Consider the following 24,958-nt stretch of genomic DNA (forward strand, 5'->3'; position numbering starts at 1 on the left):
ATGACATCAAGGATTAATTTACTTAATAACTTTTTTTCTAGATTTTTTAGCTAAGTTCTGTAAAAAGCAGTTGAAAGCTAATAGAAAATGGGTCATATTACCACTCTCATCTTAAAATTTGGTCGACCCAACTTCCAGCGACACTGCCGTAAGTTTATATTCATTTTTTAGAAAATTTAGCAACTTTGGGTTAGGTTTACATACAAATTTTTTTGAAAAAGTTTCTTTTAAATCATGTTCAAAGTTTCTTTGACTTATTATCTTTTGAATGAAACCTAGGGTTTTGAAATCGGACGCAAATTGGCGGAGATATGGGCCTAAAAAAATGACATGTTTTTGAGGGGGTGACCCCAAACTTTTGAACGGGAGTGTAGGCACAGCAATGAATCTAGTCGAATGGAGCCTACCCCTAGGTACAGCAGAGGATATTTAGGCCTAGTTCTGGTCGGTAATAAAGTCCAACTCCATTCGTGTTAGCTCTGTAACTCAGAAATCAGTCTTTATTACTGCTTAGTCTGTATATACAAAATAATTATTTCAAATACCATAACAAAATGTACCCATTTGCTCCACCACGATCCTGATAAACAAAAAACAATTCACTTGGAACTACCATCACACGTCATCTTCGTCGTCGAATATCCTCACTAGGTCATTAACAGTGGCAGGATACTTTGTAACTGGACACTTATTCTCTTTCTGTAAATGTGATACGATACAACGATAGCAGTAGACATACCTAGAATTGAACAATCAGCGTTACAAGACACTTTCACATACTACGCCAACTGACATTGACATTACCCAGAAATGGAAACCGCCGTTGGAATCAACCAACGCTGCAGGCACAGTGGACATACCCCTTTGTATTTCTCACTGTTGAAGTCCGCCGGCGGCGCATCCGGTATCGGCAGCTTAGACAAATCACCCATGTTTGCTTCGTTTTGCCACCACTCGATGAATTGCAGGAAGAACGCCGAAAGCTCCAATGTTCTTAGCATAACCGTGCTGAGCATCGCTGCTAGCCTGAGAAAACGTAAATGGTTGGGTTCAATTGAATTCGAAAAGTTGAAAATTAAATCTTTAGCTTCATTACTTACTTAACCTGACCACCGAGCAAGTCTCGAATGGTCCACGATTCTTCCTCTTCTGCTAGGTAGGTCAGCGTCAGGTTCAGCGCCCTCAGTACAGGTGAATGTGTAGGTCCAATTCCGGCCAAATAGCTGATGTATTGGAATAGTTTAACACCCTCGAAATATGCTCTCAGATATGGTACCACTTTGGTCAGGAGAACTTTGTTCTGCGAAACAGGTTTTCCATTTTCGTAATCATCTTTCCATTGATGCAATCGTTGTTCGAATTTGCGATACACGTAGGGAGCCATTACTAGACATATCAACGACCAGCGTTGGCCAGTGTGATCCAGGTTCTGTGTTCGCGCTGAGATCCGTGTTAATCCATAGAACACTTCCGACAGTGATCCGCCCTTGTGTCGCAAGTAATATCTTTGGACAACCCAAGTGAACAGTAGGTATGCTTCATCGTAGTACCTTACGAGGCTACCAAACGTGCCAGGTTTAATAGTAGCTAGAAACTGAAAAGATATATAACTTACAATGCGCTTGAAATTGGTGATGAACTAGTCATCTGTACTAAAAATCATCCCAATAGAGTTAAAAAAATACATGCATTTCAATTATTTTTCGAACTTTAATATTTTCTAATTAAAAAGAACGCGCCGGGTAGCAAATTTTCGCTCCGTCTTTTAGTCGATTTTTCGGGGTGTTTTCTTCGTCTATTCGATACCGTTTCTGTTCCGGAGACTCGAGTGGCACCTCCTGTGCCGCGAAAAAGTGGAAATCACTAGTTATTTCGTAATTTTAGTGGAAAATCATCGATTTTCCCGTTCAGGCAGAGACCAAATCCCGCGTGTGCGTGTATAGAGCCTAAACATTCTGTGTTCGTGTTTGTGTAAGCTGCTCGTTATGCAGCAGTAAATGTAGTGTGAGTTTGTTAGCGTGTGATCATAAATAATGAAGGAAGACGTGTGCGGTATCTGCAAGCAGGATGAACCACCGAAGAATCCAAAGCAGAAGGGTGCTAAGAAGAAGAAATCCAATGAAGACATCGGATGGATCGGCTGCGATTCATGCAATAAATGGTTCCACACAGTATGCGTCCGGATCGGCCCGGCTCTACTGGCTCTCGCCAATGACTATGTCTACTTGTGCGCGGGCTGTTCAATTGTCGGATCCTTGCTGCCCAGGACGTCATCTAGTTCCACGGGAAAGTGCGAGGAGATCCAGAAGAAAATCGAGGAACTTAGCTCAGATCTGTCAAAAATACGATCCGAACTGCAACTGCTGCAATCGAATATCAAGAAACAGCTCGACCGCTTCCGATCCAAATTGCTAGCAGTGAACCATCTGGACGATAGGAGAGAATCAAGCAACAAGCTGGTCGAAAACATAGAGAAGAAGCTTGAGTTGATTGAAAAAGGTGCGAAACTTGCTGGCACCTGCTCCAATAGTGTCAATTGCTGTCGAATAGCAATCAATAAAGTACCACACCATCCCAACGAAAGTGTTCGGTCCATAGTGGAGAATTTCCTCTGCTTCCTCGGCATCAAGGACAAAATGCCGCACGTCACTTGCTGCTTCCGGTTGCCAGTAAAACCATCCAAGTGGACCGACCGAAACCTCACCCCCACTATTGTAGTCGCTTTCGAAAGCAGAGAAATAAGATCCCTTGTTCTCAAACGCTACTTCGAGAAGCATAAGGAAGCGAAACTGTGTAACCTGAAGTCCGCAATGCCACTGGAATATCGTTTCACTGTGAATGAAATGCTTTCTATCCAAACGTTTCGCGTACGCAATCTGGCCTTGCGTCTTAAGCAAAAAGATGCGATCCAGTCTGTTTTTGTCCGAAATGATCGAGTCTCTATTCGATTGCCCGGGCAGAAGCGGTACATTCCAGTTACTGACTGCAGTGAACTCCTGAAGCTAACTGAGGCTGGTGTGGGCGCGGACGAGTCCTCCGTCTTTTTCGACGCAGTGTCAGCAGACGTCTCCTCCCAACAGTGATCATTACTGTGCGCTAACAACCTCCTAAATAGTAATACGAGTATCTACAACAATCATGCCGAACAACAACATACCTCACCTACGACTTGGACATTTGAACGTTAGAGGCCTTGAAAGTCATATCGATGAGATCAAGCTTCTTCTACATAGGGCGGAATATCATTTCTTCGCTGTCACGGAAACTAAGCTGAAACCATCTTCTCCTGTGGGACCGGTGCGCCTGCCGGCGTACAACTTCGTGAAGCATTCCCTACCGTCGACCCGTGGCCGTGGAAGCAAGGCCTGTGGGGGAATTGGGCTCTACGTGTTGAAAGGTTTGAAGGCAATCCCTGTACTCAGATCTGAACATAATTTGGATGCTCCGCTCGATCAGAGGTTTGAATATCTAGCAGTACAGGTTAAAATCAACGACCTCAGCATCGGAATCGTTATTGTGTACAATCCAAACGTCTCGAACCCTCACTTTGCACGTGAGTATGAAAAGCTTCTTTTTGATATGCAGGACTTTGCGTTCGATCGAGTATTCATAGTCGGGGACTTTAATATTAATGTCAGTGCTCCACTACCATCTGGAAATCTAAGGGCACTTTCCCGTATCCATGACGCTTTCCGCCTAACCATCTTGCCGACGCCACCGACTAGAATTGCAGACAGAAGTTCAACCACCATTGATCTGCTTATTACTGACTGTCCTGAGTCTATAAGAGCAGCGAAAACGAAATCGTCGAGCATTTCCGATCACGAGATAATTTTCCTTATCTCTGATGTTAAAATCCGAAAAACACCGCCTAAACGCATTACGGTGAGGAACTTCCGTAGCATTGATGCAGTTGCACTTCAGGCAGACTTTCAGACCAAAGATTTTCGAAATGCCCTCAACACAAACGACGTCAATCTTAAAGCAGAACTCATTACAGCTGAACTACAGAATTTAATGGACACGCATGCCCCCGAACGGACTATTATTGTTAGGAATGACCAGACACCGTGGATTACACCGGAAATTGAGAGAGCAATTTCGGTTAGAGACTTGGCACATGCACTCTACTCTCGAAATCCTAATAGGAGAAGACACGACAACCAATGGAACGAATATATCCGAAAGCGTAATATAGCTGCAACGTTGATCTCAACAGCGAAGAAACGATACGGAGAAAGGCACTTTGCTCATGACCTCCCAGCAAAAAAGCTTTGGAGCAACCTCCGGCGCGAAGGCGTGCATAACAATACCAAAAAGAACGTTTCCTTTGACCAAGCCGATCCCAACGAGATAAATCGCTTTTTCTGTGAGGGACATCAACGTGTGATCAACGATAGAGAGGAAGAAGAAGAGCCAGAACACCGCACCGCCACAGACCGTGGAGGAGCCAATTTCAACTTCCGACGTACGACGGCCAACGAAATATCCCGAAAAATCATGGAGATCCAGACTAACGCTGCGGGTTCTGACGGTATTCCTATCTCGTTTATCAAAATGCTGGCACCGTTTGTGCTGCCGGTGCTGGTTCATCTATACAACGCCATAATCGAAGCACGTACGTTCCCTGCTATTTGGAAAAGTGCGCTGATTACACCGATACCCAAGGTAGGTAGTCCAACGGAACCCAAAGATTTTCGGCCAATTAGCGTACTCCCAGCGGTATCTAAGGTACTCGAAAAGATTCTTCTCGACCAAATTGTGGACCACGTGGACAGGAACGGCAATTCTCTTCTTGCAACGAACCAGTCTGGCTATAGAAAAGGACATAGCACAACGACCGCCCTGGCAAAGGTAACGCACGACATCTACGACCACTTCGATAACGACCAGTGCACAGTTATGGTTCTTGTCGACTTCTCGTTGGCATTTAACTGTGTCAACCACCGAAAACTACAAAGGAAGCTTTGAGAGGAGTTTCATTTTTCCAACAATGCATGCGACCTCATACATTCGTTTCTCGAGCATCGGACGCAAGCAGTACGCATAGGAAACTCGACCTCTTCCCAAAGACCACTAGTAGACGGCACACCTCAAGGCTCTTGCTTGAGCGCCTTGCTTTTTAGCCTCTACATCAACAGCCTTCCAATTGGACTCAGATGCAGATATCAACTCTACGCTGACGATCTGCAGATCTACATCTCCGGATCGATACGCGACGTAGACCAGCTCATCTCGACCATTAACAGCGATCTTGAAACGATACAGCATTGGGCCAGGCAGAACTCTCTTTTCCCCAATCCGAAGAAGACGCAGGCTATCATTTTCTGCAAGGAAGGTGCTGTTGTTCCAACAACGAGCATCGTTTTCTGTGGGGAGCGCATCAATCTAGCAGGCAACGTTGTGAATCTTGGAATCAGAATGGACTGTAATCTGAAATGGAATGGACATATCAACGATGTGACAGCTAAGGTTTTCGGAACGTTGCGAACACTCCGAAGATTCGCACCTGTTCTGTCAGTTCAAACTAAACTGAAACTAGTTCGAGCCGTAATCTTGCCATTTTTTACGTACTGTGATGTCATCTACTATCCCGGACTATCTGCGGCGCTTCGTGATCAACTTAATCGCTGCTTCAAGGCATCAGTTCGCTTCGTTTATAGCCTCAGACGTAGAGAAACCACCCCTGCCGTGAGGAACTTTATTTTGGGCCATGATCTCGAGGCCAACTATAGCCACAGAATCAGCATATTCATGCGGCAAGGATATGCCAGCAACTTCCCGCCTTATCTACAACAGCATTTGATAAAGGGACGACAGGAACGTGCTCGTAGCTTCGTGATCCCTCACCATACTACATCGAAGAGGAAAAGTATCATGATTGCAGGAGCAATCAACTGGAACCAACTTCCCTTGGCAACCAGGCAGCTACCAACTATTAATGCGTTTAAGTCAGCTCTTTCAGCACGACGATGATGCATCTTACTGGATAGTCAATCTTGCTTACCTCCTTAGTAATAGTTATTATTTTTCGAAATGTTTGTAAAATACTAAACAGTAATTTCCTTGACCTGATTAATGGTTATACCGCCAGGCTTACGTTTATGATAATAAATTACAATTACAATTACAATTAGTCAAAACTGCAGGTTACATGCAAGTTGTCGGCAAAATTATATCAATATTGAAACTCTGCCGACACTGAGATTCGAAAAATTACTGTTGCACAGACAATCTTTTTATAGGGATCAATGTCCAAATATCAGTATTTATCGAAAGAATAAATAAAGCAACGTTTACTTACATTGGCAATTCTTTTCAGAGCGGGATAGAAAGTTGCATTCAGGGAATCGGCTGCTACCACTTCAAATATTGATGGGCGAGCTTCAATACTATTTTGCGTTATGTGTGCTCCTTTCGCTGCCATATCGTTTCTTTTTTCTTGAAATTCGCGTAATTTTTAACTGAATATTTCTCCTGCTTTTTTGCGAGTTTAAGTTTCAATTTGTCTCGGTAATTTGCTCAGTCCTGCTCACATAACTACCTATATTGCACAGATTAAACAACAAAAACAAACCAATGTCATGATAGAATATGATAGGTGCTCTCAGCCTTTAGCTCTCCTCCGTTACTTTGATGAGTGTATTGCGACTTATCGTTCATTTACGACATAGCGTGTGCTTGGCATAAATCAATATTTACTACGCAATTTCAATGGGTTTATTTTAATTTGGCAAAATTTATTGATTTTTAGTTTTATCCAGCTTTTTACGCTAACGCGAGGGGTGATGCGAATATGACGTTTCTTGCCGACAACCGAATTTCAGTTCAATGCTATCCTAGTAGACTGTAGTAGAGTTTGTTGATTGAAGTGTCAACATTTTTCACTCGATTTGTTTCACACCAACAGCGATCATCAGGTATTTTAAAATGCCCTGTCATATTTATTCTGCTGGAGCAATTTATCTACTTTTTCGTTCTTTTTAGGTCAACTACAAAAAGGATTAATTCACATTGATGAAAAATATGTTTATATGGCCTCATGACACTCTTGAAGAGTTAATTTAGCACACGCTATGCTGCACCTTCCATTTTGCGGTGTTCAATGAATAAGAGCACAAACTATGGGTTTTGCTCTAATGATTTCAGATTGAACAAAATATCGCCCAAGATAAAATAAACATGTATGGGTATGGTTAGGGAAAGTCAGATTCGGCAGTCATTTATCCACAGTTGCATAGCAGTATTTTATTTTAGATAATGCTTATAAAATTCGTCTAATGTAAAAAAAAAAGCTTTTTAAATCCCCATCAAGGAGAACGACATATCCTTTTATAACCGGAAAATCCGCATTTATTTGTTCCTAACCGTCGCTAACCGCTGCTATCTGAGCAGCAGTTAGACGCGGTTAATGACGGTTAGCAACGGATAAATGCGGATTTTTTTCCGGTTAGCGAAGGATATGTCATTCCCCATGATCTCCATGATAAAGCAATGTCGTCAAATTTTGAATAATTTATCCGAAAATAATAAGCATATCACAACAACAAAAAATAATGGTTCTTATGCGAAATGGTTTTTGAACGCTACATTCGATGACTTCAACTGAAAAACGACTGACACCGAAATGCGAGATTTTTCAGAACTGTCCTAGGTAAATTTAGCTATTTTCAGCGTTCTTTTATTAACTTGCACTGAACCTGGTCGTAGTTTGCCCAAGAGTTTGCCTAAAAGAAACAAAAAAATATAATAATTTCTCCAGCAAAATAAAAATAAAACATCATTTGAAAATATTCCTGTTGGTGCAATTAGGTGAAAAATGTTGACACTTCAATCAACAAACTCTTAAAACAGACTACTAAGACATCATTGAACTGAAATTCAGTCGTCGGCAAGAAACGTCATATTCGAATCACCCCTCGCCTTAGCGTAAAAAGCTGGATACAAAAGGGCACCTATTTCTGAGTCATTATGATTTTTTATCTGAATTTTATAATTAAATTTTGATACCAATAATAGCCTAAAATCAATTTTAAGACTTTTAAGATCATCGATGAGATTTTTTTACACCATTTTTTGACAGCTGGGTAATTGCTTGACAGCTCCACCATTGAATTTTGCAAGATGACGTCACGAATGAACGTTAGGTTCACTCACGTTCTTTTTGTCCTCTTCTCTCCCACACGATTTTTGACAGTTTCCGGTGGTTTGTTTTGATTCCCGTTCGTTGCCGTTCTTTTCTCTCTCGGGAAGAATATTGAGGTTAAATTTCTATGCAAAACTCTATTGGCGATTAAAAGTAGAGGTTATGTCGTGAAAATTTGGAAGTTTCTAACAGTTCAATCATATTTTTTGGCAAATTTATCGATGAAACGATTTTACGCAATTCAGTATCATAATTTCTATTTTATATAACTCATTTTGGTATCAGAATGACCAACTTTTTCAAACTGGTTAATTATGCAACTGAATTTAGTTGCATAATGAAAAATAGTTGCATAATGTTCATTATGCAACTCATTTGAGTTGCATTATAAACATTATGCAACTCAATGTTGTATGGAACTCGTTGCAAAACTCAATTTTTTCAGCACTCTTCGTATTTATCCAACTCGGCAAGCCTCGTTGGATAAATGTACGACTCGTGCTGAAAAAGTCAACTTTTTGCAACTCGTTACATAAATAACTATTTTTCTACCCCGTTCCCACAAACATTATAGGCCTTATCAGAAGATGTTTAAAATCAGCTGATTTTGGGGACCTTCGACAGTTCACCTATGAAAATGACAGATCAGCTTTTGCGCCTTTGTTCGGCCGTTGTAAACAGTGGCATACATGGACTTGTCAATAGAAAAGACCTATTATCTGGATCAAAATACGAAATGGGATTTCACAAAACCTAACCTCTCTTTAAGATCCAAATAGACTAATAGGACAGATCGGTGAAGTACTAGATTTGTAGTAATGAGCTGAATTTTAGTATGGTGAGAAGGTCAATTCTCCGTTTCTGCAATGAAATGGTGCAAAAAGCGTGGGTATTATGATTCTTTGCCTAATTTGATGCTGTTTGAGCAAAACTTTGAGCAACAGTGTTGTTGTTTTCTCCATTTCTTGCAACATAAACAACATAGTTACCCAAAGTTTTGCTCAAACAGCATCAAATTAGGCAAAGAATCATAATACCCACGCTTTTTGCACCATTTCATTGCAGAAACGGAGAATTGACCTTCTCACCATACTAAAATTCAGCTCATTACTACAAATCTAGTACTACACTGAACGTGCCCCATTTCCACTCAGTATAAAATCCGACGAGAGGTTATTTATCGAATCGCTCCCACACATATTCCAAATTGATTCTCAAATAAATTTGGGGGCACAAACATGGACCAATAGACGGGCTTAAGGACAGACTTGTTAGAGTTCCAAAATGGCCGCCTCAATGGCAGACTTTGGTACCTATTCACGATTTCGAGCGCACAATTCTCTTCGTAAACAAACCCAGCGCACCTGATCTTCTCATTTTAAGCTTATTACAAGTGAGCAAGAACAGAATAATAAAATGCACTGTTGTTTGAAACTTGCTTCATAAGATTTATTCGTCTGAAATTCTGATGCACTGTTGGAGTGGGATTTCAAGACTTTTGTCCTTAAATCACGTAGACCAGAATTTGACAATCTCAGAAACCCCCCTACCCCTCCCCCTCGTAGACTTTCGGCCATACAAGAATTTGAAAATTTGTATGTAGCGTAGACTTGGCCAGACTCACCCCCCCCCCCCTGCCTCTTTCCCCCAAAAAGTCTACATGGTTTATGAACGGCCCCCTAGTAGCTACTACCAAATTAGTCTATGCTACCACTATTGATTTGTATGCAAAACGTCCTGGGTTCAATCTCTGGCCCTTTCTTTTCCTCATTCTCAGTATCTTCCTATCAATTTTCTCACTCTTCACTATATATGCAACTACCTAATGTATATTCATATGTTCATAGCCAGCGCTAAAACAGAAACGGGTTAAAAAAGTCAAGGAAAAAGTCGTTTGTTTCCTTCCAACATTTATAGCAAAGTGTCTATCTATTATATAACGCCTACGAATTCTGCAATCAAGCGAACTGTGCCGCATTATCTTCAGAGTAATAATCTAATCTAATCTATCTAAACTAATCTATCACCTTACGCCTGGCATCCACGCTCTACACTCTGAAGAATTTTCACGTCCGATTTACGTGAAAAGATGGGTAGTTTTCGTCCACCATATATTTCACGTAGCCTTCGCCGGAATTTCAGGTAGCTAGACACATTTGAGATTCGGTAATCGACGTGGTTATTCAGGTAAATTTGACATGAATTTTACGCATCGTTTATGTGAAGTGTGGGTGAGAGCTACTGGAATCTTAGGTAAATTTTACGTGAAACCATGATTAGTTCTACATGAATTTCACGTAATGTATACATGATTTTTGAATGAAAATGGAGCAGCCGCACCAGCTTGCAACGTATTTGAAGAGGCAGAAGTTTTAAAATCCTCACAAAATGCAATGAAAAAGGCACAGATTTTACCCTACAGTAAAAATAACATTGCATTGCATAAGGATTTAAGGTGACTCCCCGTATCACTCCTATTTGAGCACTTCTTTTTCGATTCTTATTTCTAACAATCATCGAGCGCAACAGTAGTGGTGTTGCCTTTTTACATTTGCTCCATAAACAAACAAACAAAAAAAACACCGCTTTGTCTCGCTTCCGCCAATATAAACATTACAAGATTATGAATCCTTTAAAAGCAATTCAAGCAGTAGACTACTCAGTTTTGCTAAATCACAATCAAATACGTCTCAATGTTACGAAAAACATTGGATTTTATGTGTAATAAGCTAAAAATGATCGAATACTCTTAGCATGCTCTTCCGCTGTTGATGTTTGCAAGCAGCAGCAGTGTTGGCGGACAGTGCGGAGGAGATTTCACAAATAAAAATTATGTGCTTTTATTACTATCATGTGTGATTAAAAGTACTACAATAATCATTGGAAGAATAGTTTTCGATTTTACGACGTATAATCGATAAATTTGAGTTGACCATTTCAATGATTTTGATTGATTTTATTGATGAATTGGCCCGCAAGATCGACATCACTGCGTTCAATGATCGATGATTGTGCGCCAGAAGGCACCGTCGCGACGCGCTGCTGCCGTCGTCGTTGTACTGTGGTGGGTGGTAAACATTGCCATCGAACTCTTGGTGCGGTTGAGACAAATTTATATGATTTTCAAGTTTGAGTGAAAATATTTCTTTGTGGCATAGATAGTTCGAAAGAGAAGTTTAATTGGAATAGTGTGTTCTATATTTCTTTTACAAATATCTTGCGTGAAGTGGAGAATTTTAGAGAAAAGGTAACCGTCGATTTTCTTACGTAGGTGTATTAGTGCAACACTGTGTACAGTTGAATTTGGATGATGATTCTGAAGAAGCCATTTTGTGATGACACAAGAAAAGGCCTTAAGGTGAATCGGGACGCTGTGTTATTTTTCCTATCTTCCCTCTCTTTCTAACAATTTGCCTCGCGATTTTGAAGATGGTAATCTCGATTTCTATCGCACAGATGAGGCTGAAAAACAATCAGCATATGCACTGCAAGTGAGCATACACAATGATAGATTTTTGTTCCATTATATGAAGTAGAATCTGAGATTACCATCTTAGTAGCAACAGAGCAATGGCGGATATTTCCTCGACCGTCCCGTCCGCCCTTAAAACCTCTTGTCTCCTCAAATACGATACAAGCCGGTAACAATTAAAGAAAAAAATATCTTCACCAATCTTTTAATTCAAATTAATAAATCTGCTTTTACAACTGTATTACAACAGTATATTTTATTATTGCTTCTCCAAGATTAGATGACTTAAAAAAAACCCATGGATTGTGACTCGTAATCCAGCTTCTAAATACTCGCCAAACTTGTCCTCCGTCACCGTCAGGAAACATAACATCTATTCCAGCTTCTGAAATTGGTGAAAAATTTGAAGTCACTACTCTTTACTGCCTATTGACTTTAGTAACGAAATTACCTTTTAATACTTTCTAGTAATTCGTAAGGAGTTTTTGCACCCACTTACTTCTCGGCGCCATATTGATTTTTTTTTTCACACCGGAAATTCACGTAACTTTCGTTTCGTGGAGACTTCCAAGTCGGAAGTACACTAACACAAACGCATTAGAACGATTTACGTGAAAATAAGGTGGATTTGACCAAGCAGGGTGGTGCATACGACATGGTTATTGGGTGAAGGTTACCAATGTCACGTATTTTTTGAGGTTTTTAGAATAAGGATGAGCTACGTGATATTTCACGTAAATCGGACGTGAAAATTATTCAGAGTGTAATGTGTGCGCCCATTGCCAACCATATCCCACCAACACTCCGACATCTGCCTGATTTTGTGCAGACGCAGAGGTATATTCGGTCTGATGTGGATACAAATTATTGCAATCATCATTCCCTTCCCCTTCCCCACATTGACCTGCAACTTGACGTGGCAGGCGCCATTGTCGCCTAAAAATAGAAGCTCACCAACGCTCACACACTGAAGATGCCTGCTAGTCTCCAGCAGATATCTCATTGGTTCCTTGTGTGAGTGTAGCTGGTCTGACGATACTTGAGTAGGGTCCACGGGCGGTCAATCAAGCTCAAGCTCTATAGTATCATTTTCACCTAATTCCGTTTGTCTCGAGTTCGTCGAATATCGATGGTGCTCTAGAGCAACCATGGGAAGGGTTAAGCTCTACTTTGCTAATTTATTTCAACCAATGTGTAGAATTTTTATGACAACATGCACCTATAATGACACAAACATGATCACATATGTATGTCTGGGTTATAACCACAACCCATGAAATATATCGCAGTTCGCAACCAAGTTCGCAACACTATTTATGATCGGGTCAATACTGACCAAAGTTTCCGTATTATTATCTTAGGGTTTGTTTAGCACCTATACGTTACTCATTCAACAAAACGAACCTCCTCGAACCGTTACACATGCCTGATATAATGGGAGTATACGAGAAAGAACTGTTTACAGTTTGAGATGCTATAGCTACACGTTAGTGAAAAAGAGAACGAGCGTGACTTCAGATTGTGATTAACGTCATGCATATACCGTAAAACGTGGTATATTTGGCATAGGTACACTCTATTTGTTAGAAGGATCCGAGGAAGGATCTATATTTGAACTAGTTATGAGTAATGCTTACGCCGTTTTTCTTTTTGATCCAGTTCCAACCTGGGTTGGAATTATAATACATTCATTAAGTAAACATCATTGTATGTTACTGTTGTAATTTTTTTTTTAAATCAATTTATTTTTTTTTGTTCAGAATAGGAACATTTCAAAACATTATTTTTTGCCAATTCTAGGTATTGTATAAAACTTCAAGAAATTGTAGTACCTTTTTGATATTTTTTACCATTTCACTTTGGCCTCTATTGTGAATATAACATTCTCATTGAGTATTGTTGTGTTCCTTGCTGTGCATGCATCGCTCCTAATAGGATGAGCAAATATTGTAGCATAATCGATCACGTTCGCCATTGTCTCACGCGGAAACGAAAACAATAGATGCGTGGGTGTTTAGTGTTTAGTATTAGTTTTATGTTGTTTCTTGTTGTGAATGCATATGGTTTGGATCATTGTTTGTTTGTTTGTTTATTTATTAACGACACTTTACACAATTGTGCATTCGTGTCGCCGAGAAAAAGGTTAAAATTATACTTCTAAGCTTATCAGTTTTACAATTTCGTATACAAACACGTATCTTTCAAAAATTTCAATAGTTTTCTAATGCAATTTTCATCATTGCCTAATACTTCTACTAGACTTGTCATGCTTATATCGTTCTCCTGCCTTTCTTTTTCATATTTTCTACATTGCAGCAACAGATGCCGCACATCTACAATTGTTCCGCAACATTCGCAATTTGTTGGGGGTTTCTTTTCCAGCAAGAAAGAATGTGTTTGGATCATTGGTTTGTCCTTTGTCGCGTTCAATTCATTCTTGTGTGGAATGGGCTTAAGGTGAATATAGAACGAAGCCACACCTTGAATTTTCAAAAGCACAAATCTGAAGAACCAAATATCACAAAGCTCTGAAAAGTTGATCGATTGATCAGCCGCTGGTAGCGACCAATCGATCAACTTTTCAGTGCAATCCGCCAAAGCAAAGAATCTCTGAATTTTCGACAAGACTTTGTTGATTCTCAGTAAAATTGCTGGATATTTCAGCAAAAAAAAAAAACAGTTTAAAATTAGGGTGATAATTCAAGTACAAAAGTGACGAAAGGTATGAGACACCCCATTTTACGGTATCGATTTAACCGGTTGGGGGAAGCTTTTGCACACGACACTTATTTCTTATTTTGCCGGTATTCAACAGTTATCATTTTCTTCTTGCGATAGGCGACAGTGAGTTAGCTGAATATAGATTTTTGTATTTCTTTATCACACTTTTTTGTGTTAATCATTCTATCAATTTCAGACTCTTGGAGGTCCAGTACGGTTCAAGTTATTCAATAGATTAAATAACTAGCGGAACGATGAGCAACACTGCAGGACAGGTTAGTACAGTGAATTCAAGCACCGGGGAACTAATTACAATGGTGGAAAAAAAGCGATGGGTGGTTGCAGTACGAATTATTATTATGAAATTATCAGAATATAAGAGCGTAGAAAGTTTCCAAATTCAAGGTAAACTGAATAAGATCGCTTAAAATTTTATGTTATCCCATATACGCAAGTGATGATACTATGCACCGAGCTATGCACAAGGTCATATGGAAATTTCAACCAACCGGTACGAATTGTTTTTCTTGTTCACCATGGATCTCAGCATAAATTAAGTTTCTATAAAGTTTTACAAAGCCGGTGAACTTGTGAGTAATGGTTAAGGACTTTTCTATGCAGTAACATAAACAAACACATTAGTATAATACGGTCATCAAAAAAAAAACATCAAACTGTGGGGATTCTCCCTGTACCCGCCATTGAGAAACCAGAATTTTACATGTAAAGATGGAAATGCCTATTGAATATTTGAACGCTATTTTGTTAATTACACATTCTACTGTGACGTTACAACGTTTTCACGCTTATTTTCCACTATTAAACCTTGCACGACTGGTGGTTTCGTATCATGGCACAATTATCTTGAAATAAGCTTCATATTGATAATATGTACCTAGTTCTTATTCAAGATAGCTTTGAAATATTTTTCTTGACAACTTGTGCCAGTACCATGATATGAATACCACCTGTCTGTCCAAAGTATTACTCGTAAATACACTACTAGCGTGGGGTGCCTTAATTTAGAAAACTGATAAGATTTAAAGATCATTTTTACATAACTAATTATTGTGAAATTGTCCAGATTTCACTTTAGCTTATCATGCCTAAAGTGAAATATAGACAATTCAACAATTAGGGTAAAACATATAAATTGTTCATGTATGTAATTTCGGCATGCACGGTGCTGTATATCTTGTTTCAAAGAGCGTATAAGAACAGAGTCTTATAAATTTCAATTATTGGATCAATCAGGCCCTTTCTCATTGACTTACGTTGAAAAAACGCTTAACCCTTTAACGCTCATGGTCTGTAGAGCACCAGCACTTCTTGGCGAATCCGACCAAAACCAGTTCACTTCAATATGTTATAAAAGTGTTTGGGAAGAGGTTATACGCTTCTTAGAGTAATTGTAGACTCTAACTATTGGTTCAAAAGTGAAACTATTGATAAACAACCAATAACTATTGATAAACAATTAAAAACTTTTTTTACGATTCCGATAAATTGAAGTGATTTCTAACAACTTTTGTTCGAGTACTTTTTATTCAAAGCATTTAATAGCATTTAAAACTTTGAAAGAAGTCATCGGCGGGAAGGGGTTAACAGCTGAGAATTGACTTCAATATTATCAAAAATTTGCCGGGGCCCGTGGCGCAATTGATCACACGTTTGCTTCATAAGCAGATGGTCATGGTTTCAATCCCAGCCCCGGCACTTTCGTCAGTCGCTCTTTCCTCCTGAGAGCAGCTGACATTGACCCTCTTCTGAGCACATGGCTCAAACGGATCAGGAAACATGGACATCGGCGAACGGCAACTCATAATGGATTCCCCCTCGGACTAGAAAAAGGAACAACCAACAACCACACATCAACATCCTTGTGCTCATCAGTTTACAATGATAGGGTAGTGTCCAGTGCCCTACTGGACAAAAAGAGCTATAAATTAGGTTATGTGATTCAAGAATACAAATTATCAAAAATTTAAATTGGGTAACTAAAACTCCTCAAATGGAGGGGTATCCTAGAGGGCATCCACCTCACAGTCGAATATAATATGCATCTCAAAATCGTTGGATCAATAATTGTAAGAAATTTAAGCCCTATAGCAATGATGAATGTTTGGCATTATGCAGCCAATCTCTTAACATTTACCTAGAACGCTTAAAATAGGTGGTGTTCAAAATATATAACAGGGTTTTCACTGTTCATGTATTTTGATCATCTCATGAACTACATGGAGATTCTGTGTGATTGCATACCGTTATATAGTTAGGCAATTCTGAGGGTTTGGCGAATTTGATGATGATGATGATAATTGTGTACTAGGCCGTCCCTTATTTTGCAAAAATTGGAAATGTTTTAAGTTCGTTAGTGGAAAATGATCGTTTTAGCTAAGAAATGATCGTGTCAAAATTTGAAGTCCGTATCTCAAGGCTAAGTGGTCTCTCAAGGGGCCTAAAGTTGTCAAAAATTGTATGGGACCAAAAAAACATGAATTTTTTTTCGACAAAGTAATACGCTATTCTACTAAAACCGGTGTTTTAGGACCCTAAAGGGCCAAATTGTGCTTAGATTTGCGATATTTCTACTCGTTTTTGAGTTATTGATCAAAATAAGGTAAGTTTCCTTCGGAATCTAAAAAAATGGTCAAAAATGCTGATTTTTTAGTTGTTTTTTTTTGTCAATATCTTGGAAACGAGTAGAGATATCGCAAATCTAAGCACATTTTTCGCCCTTTAGGGTCCTAAAATCACCGGTTTTAGTAGAATAGCGTATTTTTTGTGTCGAAAAAAATTTCATGTTTTTTTGGTCCCATACAATTTTTGACAACTTTAGGCCCCTTGAGGGACCACTTAGCCTTGAGATACGGACTTCAAATTTTGACACGATCATTTCTAGCTAAAACGATCATTTTCCACTAACGAACTTATAACATTTCTAAATTTTGCAAAATAAGGGACGGCCTATTGTGTACCCACCATCAGCGCAAGGATTACCTATTACTTCTGTGATTATGATCTCTAAATTTTATATGATCTCTAAATCTTATCATTTAGCGAAATTTGGACCCGCGCGAAATTGGAGCACCCCACGGTAATTCCCATTTTGATGCAATGGTTTTTTCCTTGAGCTTGGATTATGTCTTCCATGGAGCTTTGATTTTGGGCCAGGTCTGCCGAACCTTTTGTGATCGCGGGCCAAAGATTAGAATTTTTGAAAGCTGACGAGCCAGAATCTTACAAATTTCTGAATTGATTTACGTTCACTCAATCCAATCCAAAAAGGCAAGTAGTTACAAGCATTACATGACATTTTATAGTATTCGGAGTTTTAGATTATTTTTAAACAGTAGGTGATGTGATAAACTCGTTGCTTAACTACCTGGTGTTTTTTTTTACTTTTCTGAAATCTGAACTTCCAGAACATTGGAAATCGTTTATTTTTCCGATTTCAATATATCTATTACTTGAAAAACAGGAATGTTTCATTCCAAGATTGCTGCCTAATTGTTTGAGTTTGTGTCAAAATTTTGATAAAACCTTGAGGTTCAATGTCCTCTAAAAATGTTCAAGTTTGCACTTACAAATGAAAATGTTATTTTATCTTTTTTATTCTTTGTTAAACATTTGCACCACTTTCATTTTTTTATTTATTTTTTTTTAAATTTAAATACGAAAGAGCACCTTTTTCTGAGCCACTATGATTTTTTTCAGATTTTTAGAACTTTATTTTGGTAGATTTTTAGAACTTTATTTTTTCCAAGCTTTCCGTGGGATGCATATCTATTAGTCTATTACATACTTGAAAAACAGGAATGTTTCATTCCGAGATTGCTGCCCAATTGTTCAAGTTTGTGTCAAATTTTTTATAAAACCTTGAGGTTGAATGTCCTCTAAAAATGTTCAAGTTTGCACTTACAAATGAAAATGTTATTTTATCTTTTTTTTTCTTTGTTAAACATTTGCACAACTTTCAATTGGGTTTTCCAATTTGGAAAAATGTATAGATTTTTTGATTTTATACAAAAGAGCACCTTTTCCTGAGCCACCATGATTTTTTTCAGATTTTTAGAACTTCATTTTGGTACCTATAATCAATGTCAAAGATATTTTTTGAAATCACCTTTTGACAGCTGGGCAACTGTTTGACAGCTCCGCCCAGTACAAACTGCGACGAGGGGTGATTCAGCAAATCGCTTCCATGCACATTTCAAATTGAACCTATTTAAAGGTTCCCGGGCCCCCGACATTCATGAAAATTTGGATTTCGACTCAGTTTGGCATGTTGATTCAGAATATGGAATTATCTCAACAGATTTAATGAAGCCAATTCAAGCTAAATTTGTTATATTTTTTTTTAAACATTTCTTGCAAACTGCATTGATGGCCCATTTTTTCAAGCTTGCCGTGGAATGCATTTAACGGCTTGGTGAATTTAAGCAGCAGCATCTTTATGAATTCTGCTAGAATTTTCAGTTACATTTTTTACTTTTCTTAAGTACGAGATTATTAATATTATGCGTTAATCTCGCATACAATTAACACCGCTAGCCATCATGGTTTCCCATTGCGGAAATCATCATGGTTACAGGTCGCAAGCCCTGGCAAAGTGTGGAACGTTTTGATGGCTGTGATCCCTGACCATCATGTAATCAAAATCCCAGGGATACTCAAGTGACCATACTGCTGGGTTGTGGGGGTTGCGTATGTGGGGTGCATATATTGACAAGCATTGCTATGGATCGTTAGGGCTGAGTAGGAGCGAGGAATGGATCTACGATTGCTGAATTGCGATTATACCTACTGGCATAGTCGTGGTTTAACAGTGGTGGCGCCGCTTTTCGCTTGTGTTCGGCCTAGGTGGTTTGTTTAGGCGGTGCGGGTAGGTCTGTATGTACTTCGTACGTGCAGTGCGTACGGCTTCAGCATTGTGGTTACTTGGGTAGTGTAGGATAATTGGGTTTGGGACTGATGAGGTCGTCATTGATTCGGCCGACACCATTGAGTGCTCATTGTTGGCGGTTGTGTTAGTGACGATTTCTTCAGCTTTATAATCTCATTTATACCACGCACAAACTTTGGGAAGAGGGACTGCTTTGTAATGCAAGAGAGGGATTTAAACTCTGCGTTACGGGTTGGGTGAGGTCATGCAGATAGAAGCAACCCAGGTGACCGTGCGGCTCGGGTCGTGATGGATGCATGAGTGCAGTGTGTGTGTGGGGTGCGCTCTCTGTGGGTGCAGTTGAGTCGGAGTTGTAGTGGAAAGAGACCCTTCTCTACCCTAGATCGGTTTCGGTTGTACGGGCGGGGTAGTGTTTGTCTCATTTGTGACGTGTTGTGCGTGATTTGCGGACCGAGCTGCGTGGTTACTTGTGTGCTCTGCAATCTAGATTTTGGTTTTAAGGTGAAGCTATGGCTGGGCTGTGCCTCGGATTTGTTGGGCGCAGATCGAGAGAGCTGGTGGCGGTTTGTGCTGGAGGGTTTGCTCGATTGGTTATTCACTGGTGGTGGCCAGTCGATCGACTGTTCACACAGCCTGTCATTTGGTTCTTGGGGTTTGTGCTCTTGAGGTTCTGGGCGTTGCTTCATTGTATCTTCACTTTAATACTAACATTCCTTGTTTGATTAACTATTATTCCAGGCGCTTAACTCATTCTATTTCATAGATTGCCAGATTTGAGGGTAATGGTTCAATAGGGTGTTAGCAATCAGAGTGGATTAGAACGAGTTGGCGCCTACAATACACCAACACTAACACACATACACCAATACTTACACGCACACATGCACCTACAACTAGCTGTAAAAGACCAGTGGGCGGGACAATGGTGCCTACCCAACAGTTGTAGGTGGGGTGTTTGGCTTAGCTAGGGTATCGCGCCACTTGGGCGGCGGTTCTATATTCGTCTGTTTTCCACTATAACTCAGTCAATTTTGAACCAATTGACTTGAAATGTTGTACACGGGTAGATACTATACCTATCTCACCACATTCCAAAAGTTGTGCCAATCGGTTCAAATTTGACTGAGTTATAGTGGAAAACAGACGAATATAGAACCACCGCCCAAGTGGCGCGATTCCCTACATGACTTGGTCCGGCAAGCCCATAAACATCAATTGGTAGACGTATTGCCTAGTGAAAAGACAACGCAGATGGGCGAAAGCCAGGGGATGCGTTGATAATAGCAGAATAGCAGAATATGCGTTAATCTCGCATACAATTATGTCGTTATGTCTTAAACTACGGCCTGCAATCCACTTTACGGCCACAGTTATTTTTCGGCTGTCTTGCAAACGATAGAGCTCTTTTTTTTCAATAAATATAAACACGTACTAAAGCAGCTTTCCCTACATCTTGTTCCATCTCAATCCATAGGTTATTTCATGCAAAGCGGCCGTTGCTTGGGAAGCCAAGAAGCCGCTTTCGATCGAAACGGTCGAGGTGGCACCCCCGAAAGCCGGAGAGGTACGCGTGAAGATTACGGCCTCCGGCGTGTGCCATACGGATGCCTATACGTTGGACGGTCACGACTCGGAGGGAATTTTTCCGGTTATCTTGGGTCACGAAGGGGCCGGTATTGTGGAAAGCGTCGGCGAAGGTGTGACGAAATTCAAACCGGGAGACCACGTGATTCCGTTGTACATTCCGCAATGCTTCGAGTGTAAGTACTGCAAAAGCCCGAAAACCAACCTTTGTCCGAAGATTCGTGCCACTCAGGGAAAGGGTGTGCTGCCAGATGGCACTAGCCGGTTCACGTGCAAGGGCCAGCAGGTGTACCATTTCATGGGAACTTCTACTTTTTCGGAGTACACCGTCGTAGCGGAGATCTCTCTGTGCAAGATTGATGAGACAGCGCCGCTGGAAAAAGTTTGCCTTCTAGGATGCGGCATTCCGACTGGATACGGCGCAGCTCTTAATACCGCTAAAGTCGAGAAGGGAAGCAGTTGTGCCATCTGGGGACTGGGAGCAGTTGGGTTGGCTGCAGCCATGGGTTGCAAAGCTGCCGGAGCTACCAGAATTATCGGTGTCGATATCAACCCGGAAAAGTTCAAATTGGGCGAGAAATTTGGCTGCACAGAGTTTGTTAACCCCAATGATTATGACAAACCCATTCAGCAGGTGTTAGTCGAGAAGACCGATGGAGGATTGGACTACACTTTCGAATGCGTTGGCAATGTTATGACCATGCGGGCCGCTCTGGAATCCTGCTCCCGTGGATGGGGTGTCTCGGTTATCATCGGAGTGGCTGAATCGGGACGTGAAATATCCACACGCCCCTTCCAGCTGGTTACGGGAAGAACCTGGAAAGGAACGGCTTTCGGTGGATGGAAAAGCGTTGATAGTGTGCCAAAGTTGGTGACCAGCTATTTGAATAAGGAGTTGATGGTAGATGAGTTCATAACGCACACTATGCCGGTCGAAAAGATCAATGAAGCATTTACGCTTATGCACGAAGGAAAAAGTCTTCGATCGATTGTTAATTTCTAAATACGAATACCTACTGGGGCACTGAAATTTGATGTCAATATAAGGATGCATTTTATAATATTTGTTTTGTCATTATTTCTGAGATCCGAAATTCTATACTGATTCATTATTTCCTTGGTGATTTCTTTGCTGAGTCAGACTTGTGTCTCTTTTCTCTAGGTCTAATAATAACACGGTGTGCCAAAAACCGTTATTAACAAATAAAAATGTCCACCCAAGTGATACCCGGCATTCGAAAGATATGCTATTCTAGTATCTCCTCTAAAAATTTGAAAATCTTTCATCGAGGGAAACTAAAGTTTTTGTAATTTGAAGATTTTGAGCCATTTCTCTAGGATTTTCTTATATGAGTAAATATGCACGCACGGTGTGCCTGATACCACTACTAACAAACAAAAATGTACTCCAAACTCACACCCGGCGTTTGAAAGATATACTATTCTAGTATCTCCTCCGAAAATTTGAAAATGTTTTATCGAGGGATACCAAAGTTTTTACTGTTTGAAGATTTTCCTCTATTTTCATAAAATAAGCGCATATATGGTAATATTGTCATAGGATGTTCCATTGGCTTTTCAAATCATTAACAAATACATATTAATAAGTTTCACAAACACCATTCCAAAGATACAACATTCAAACAACTTCTCTGAAAATTTGACAACATTTCATTGAAACGCTCGCAAATGACAGTGGTTTGAAAATATCATATCATATCTTGATAAAGTGTAATGAAAATGTAGTAACTTCATAGAATATTATTTCAATTTCTCATGTTAATCATTCTTCGCAATGAATATATATTGTGTAACTCATCTAAAACTTTGATTATATATCAAATATTTTGCGATACTATTACAAAACTCAGTAAGTGTTTTTAACGTGTTTATAGATAAAGCGGTAGTATGCATATCTCCAATGAAATTGAAATTAAAAGCTCAAAATTGTTGTTACTAATGATCATTCAAATGTAAAATTTCTAAATTCACGGAAGACACGTTAGTAACATGACGTATAAAAGCTGGGTAGTAAAACGATTGGCATTTAGGTTTACTTTAACAGCTTCAATATCCTAAACATTATACCAACGATTGACAAAGCTTGCTAGGAATACCAAAACATTGGGCTGTTAATTCAGTTTAACTCTCGTTTCACCATGAAACGTTTTCAAATTCACCGACAAGATTCCAATATATTTATAACGTGCTTAAAAACAAAAAAAAAAACGGTGCCAAACACTTAGAAAGTTTATGTAATCAACGCTCACGGCGTGCCACATTTTTATTTGTATTCCAGTAGCAGGTAGAACTATGAAATTTTAAACTACGGGAATTGACATTCCTCTCAATTAAATGTTGCCAAATGTCGAGTGGACCTGGTTTGATGGTTAGAACACTTGGCTATCACGCCGAAGACCTGGGATCGAATCCCACCCCCGACAAACTCACAAAGTTTGAGTTCTTTCTTCGGAAGGGAAGTAAAGCGTGGGTCCCGAGATGAACTAGCCTAGGGCTAAAAACCTCGTTAATACAGATAAAACAAAATGTTGCCAAATTTTCAGAGAAGTTGCTTGCATATTTATTGTACTTTTGGAATTTGTGAAACTCATGACGCCGTTCAACACTAGTTCGCGTCATGGGATGAAAAAATAATAATAATAATAGGGGTTTGGGACCCTAGAAAATGCGTATATCAGTTGAACACCCCAAGTTCTCAATTCAAACTTCGGTCTTTAACTGTGAAGTCCAATATTTTTTCGAAAATTCTTTCACTATCACACTTCTAGGGTTCCAAAACCCTGTTCTTTTTTTCTCATCTCATAATATGATTTTTTTTTTAATTTTGTTGAGCAGTCTTATTATTTGTTTAAGATATAAAGAACACCGCATATTCCCATATATGAGCTAATTCTATGAAAACATAGGGAAATCTTCAGACAGTTAAAACTTTGGTTGCCCTCGATAAAACATATTCAAATTTTCGGAGGAGATACTAGAATAGTATATCTTTCGAACGCCGGGTGTGAGTATGGAGTACATTTTTGTTTGTTAATAGTGGTATCAGGCACACCGTGCGTGCATATTTTCTCATATAAGAAAATCCTATAGAAATGGCTCAAAATCTTCAAACCACAAAAACTCTAGTTTCCCTCGATGAAATATTTTCAAATTTTCAGAGGAGATACTAGAATAGTATATCTTTCGAATGCCGGGTGCCACTTAGGTGGACATTTTTATTTGTTAATAACGGTTTTTGGCACACCGTGAATAATAAATAGAATAGAATATTTCTGAAATAGTTAGGGGATGAATAAGTGTAAGAATAAGTTGGTAAGAAAAAAATTAAACATTGAAGCCATTATGAACAATACACCGATATGCGAAAATATTTTGCCTAACGTCCCCAAAGTAGAACGGCTTTGTTGATGGATCCACGTCACCACGTCATGGCAGGCCACATTATAAATGCATTTCATAGGTCCAGGAAATATTAAGAAACTTGATACTACGCTGGAATCCAAAAATTCAAAAAAAAATTTAGGTCAGCCGATTATCATAATATTCTATCAGTATATTGGTACATGATCAACTTACGCATTTTGCTCAATTTCTCACTGCAAACGTATTTTTATTGATGTTTCGTCAATAACACAGCGAAAAAAAAATAACTACTGGTCTGTCTTAAGAGCAAACTAATGTGTCTCTGACAGATTTTGGGCCGCTGAATCCGAATCCGCGCTCAGACTTGCTCCAGAACGTCACAATTTAGAGCTAATACCTCAATTTATAGGGCAGAATATGCGATTTTGTTGTTTTTTATTATTGCAATAGTGTGAGTCTATTACGGGGCAAAATCCGCAATAAGCATCGAAATATTTTTCTAAGCAATCAAAGGGTAAATTGGTTAATCAACATCTAAATCAACAATTCATGCGAAATATTTTGTTTTACCAAATCAAATTTGATAGTTTTAAGCGGTTTATGTTTTAGGTACGTTATTTCCCATACAAGTCACTCTCCAAAAGTTGCAGGCAAGTTTTCTTACTAACATGAAAAGCTTAAATCTATCAAATTTGATTTGGTAAAACGAAATACTTTGCAGTCGTTAATTTAGATGTTAATTGAC

The 24,958-nt window shown here is 39.4% G+C and overlaps 2 protein-coding genes across 2 annotated transcripts; one reads left to right on the forward strand and one right to left on the reverse strand.

Moving 5' to 3' along the window:
- Positions 1-467: 467 nt before the first annotated feature.
- LOC109399334 (peroxisome assembly protein 12-A) lies at positions 468-6,746 on the reverse strand. The gene is made up of 4 exons (XM_019671775.3): positions 6,305-6,746; positions 1,101-1,594; positions 805-1,026; positions 468-739 (listed from the first exon to the last, which is right to left on the reverse strand). The coding sequence occupies exons 1-4, from the start codon at positions 6,425-6,427 to the stop codon at positions 616-618; spliced, it is 963 nt and encodes a 320-aa protein (XP_019527320.3). The 5' UTR covers positions 6,428-6,746; the 3' UTR covers positions 468-615.
- Positions 6,747-14,384: 7,638 nt separating this feature from the next.
- On the forward strand, positions 14,385-21,892 carry LOC109405647 (alcohol dehydrogenase class-3). The gene is made up of 3 exons (XM_019678719.3): positions 14,385-14,462; positions 14,536-14,614; positions 20,720-21,892. Exons 2-3 carry the CDS (start codon positions 14,594-14,596, stop codon positions 21,830-21,832), a joined length of 1,134 nt encoding a protein of 377 aa, XP_019534264.3. The 5' UTR covers positions 14,385-14,462; positions 14,536-14,593; the 3' UTR covers positions 21,833-21,892.
- Positions 21,893-24,958: the final 3,066 nt, after the last annotated feature.

This window comes from Aedes albopictus, chromosome 3 (genome assembly GCF_035046485.1).
Source record: "Aedes albopictus strain Foshan chromosome 3, AalbF5, whole genome shotgun sequence".
Classification (NCBI taxonomy): Eukaryota; Metazoa; Arthropoda; class Insecta; order Diptera; family Culicidae; genus Aedes; species Aedes albopictus.

Excerpts from the sequence above, each read along its gene's own strand:
- LOC109399334 (XM_019671775.3), bottom strand. The coding sequence starts at position 6,427 with ATGGCAGCGAAAGGAGCACACATAACGCAAAATAGTATTGAAGCTCGC. Across the intron at positions 1,595-6,304 it reads CTCTGAAAAGAATTGCCAAT|TTTCTAGCTACTATTAAACC; the intron begins GTAAGTAAACGT and ends ATATCTTTTCAG. Across the intron at positions 740-804 it reads ACGGCGGTTTCCATTTCTGG|GTATGTCTACTGCTATCGTT; the intron begins GTAATGTCAATG and ends GTTCAATTCTAG.
- LOC109405647 (XM_019678719.3), top strand. The coding sequence starts at position 14,594 with ATGAGCAACACTGCAGGACAG. Across the intron at positions 14,615-20,719 it reads TGAGCAACACTGCAGGACAG|GTTATTTCATGCAAAGCGGC; the intron begins GTTAGTACAGTG and ends CTCAATCCATAG.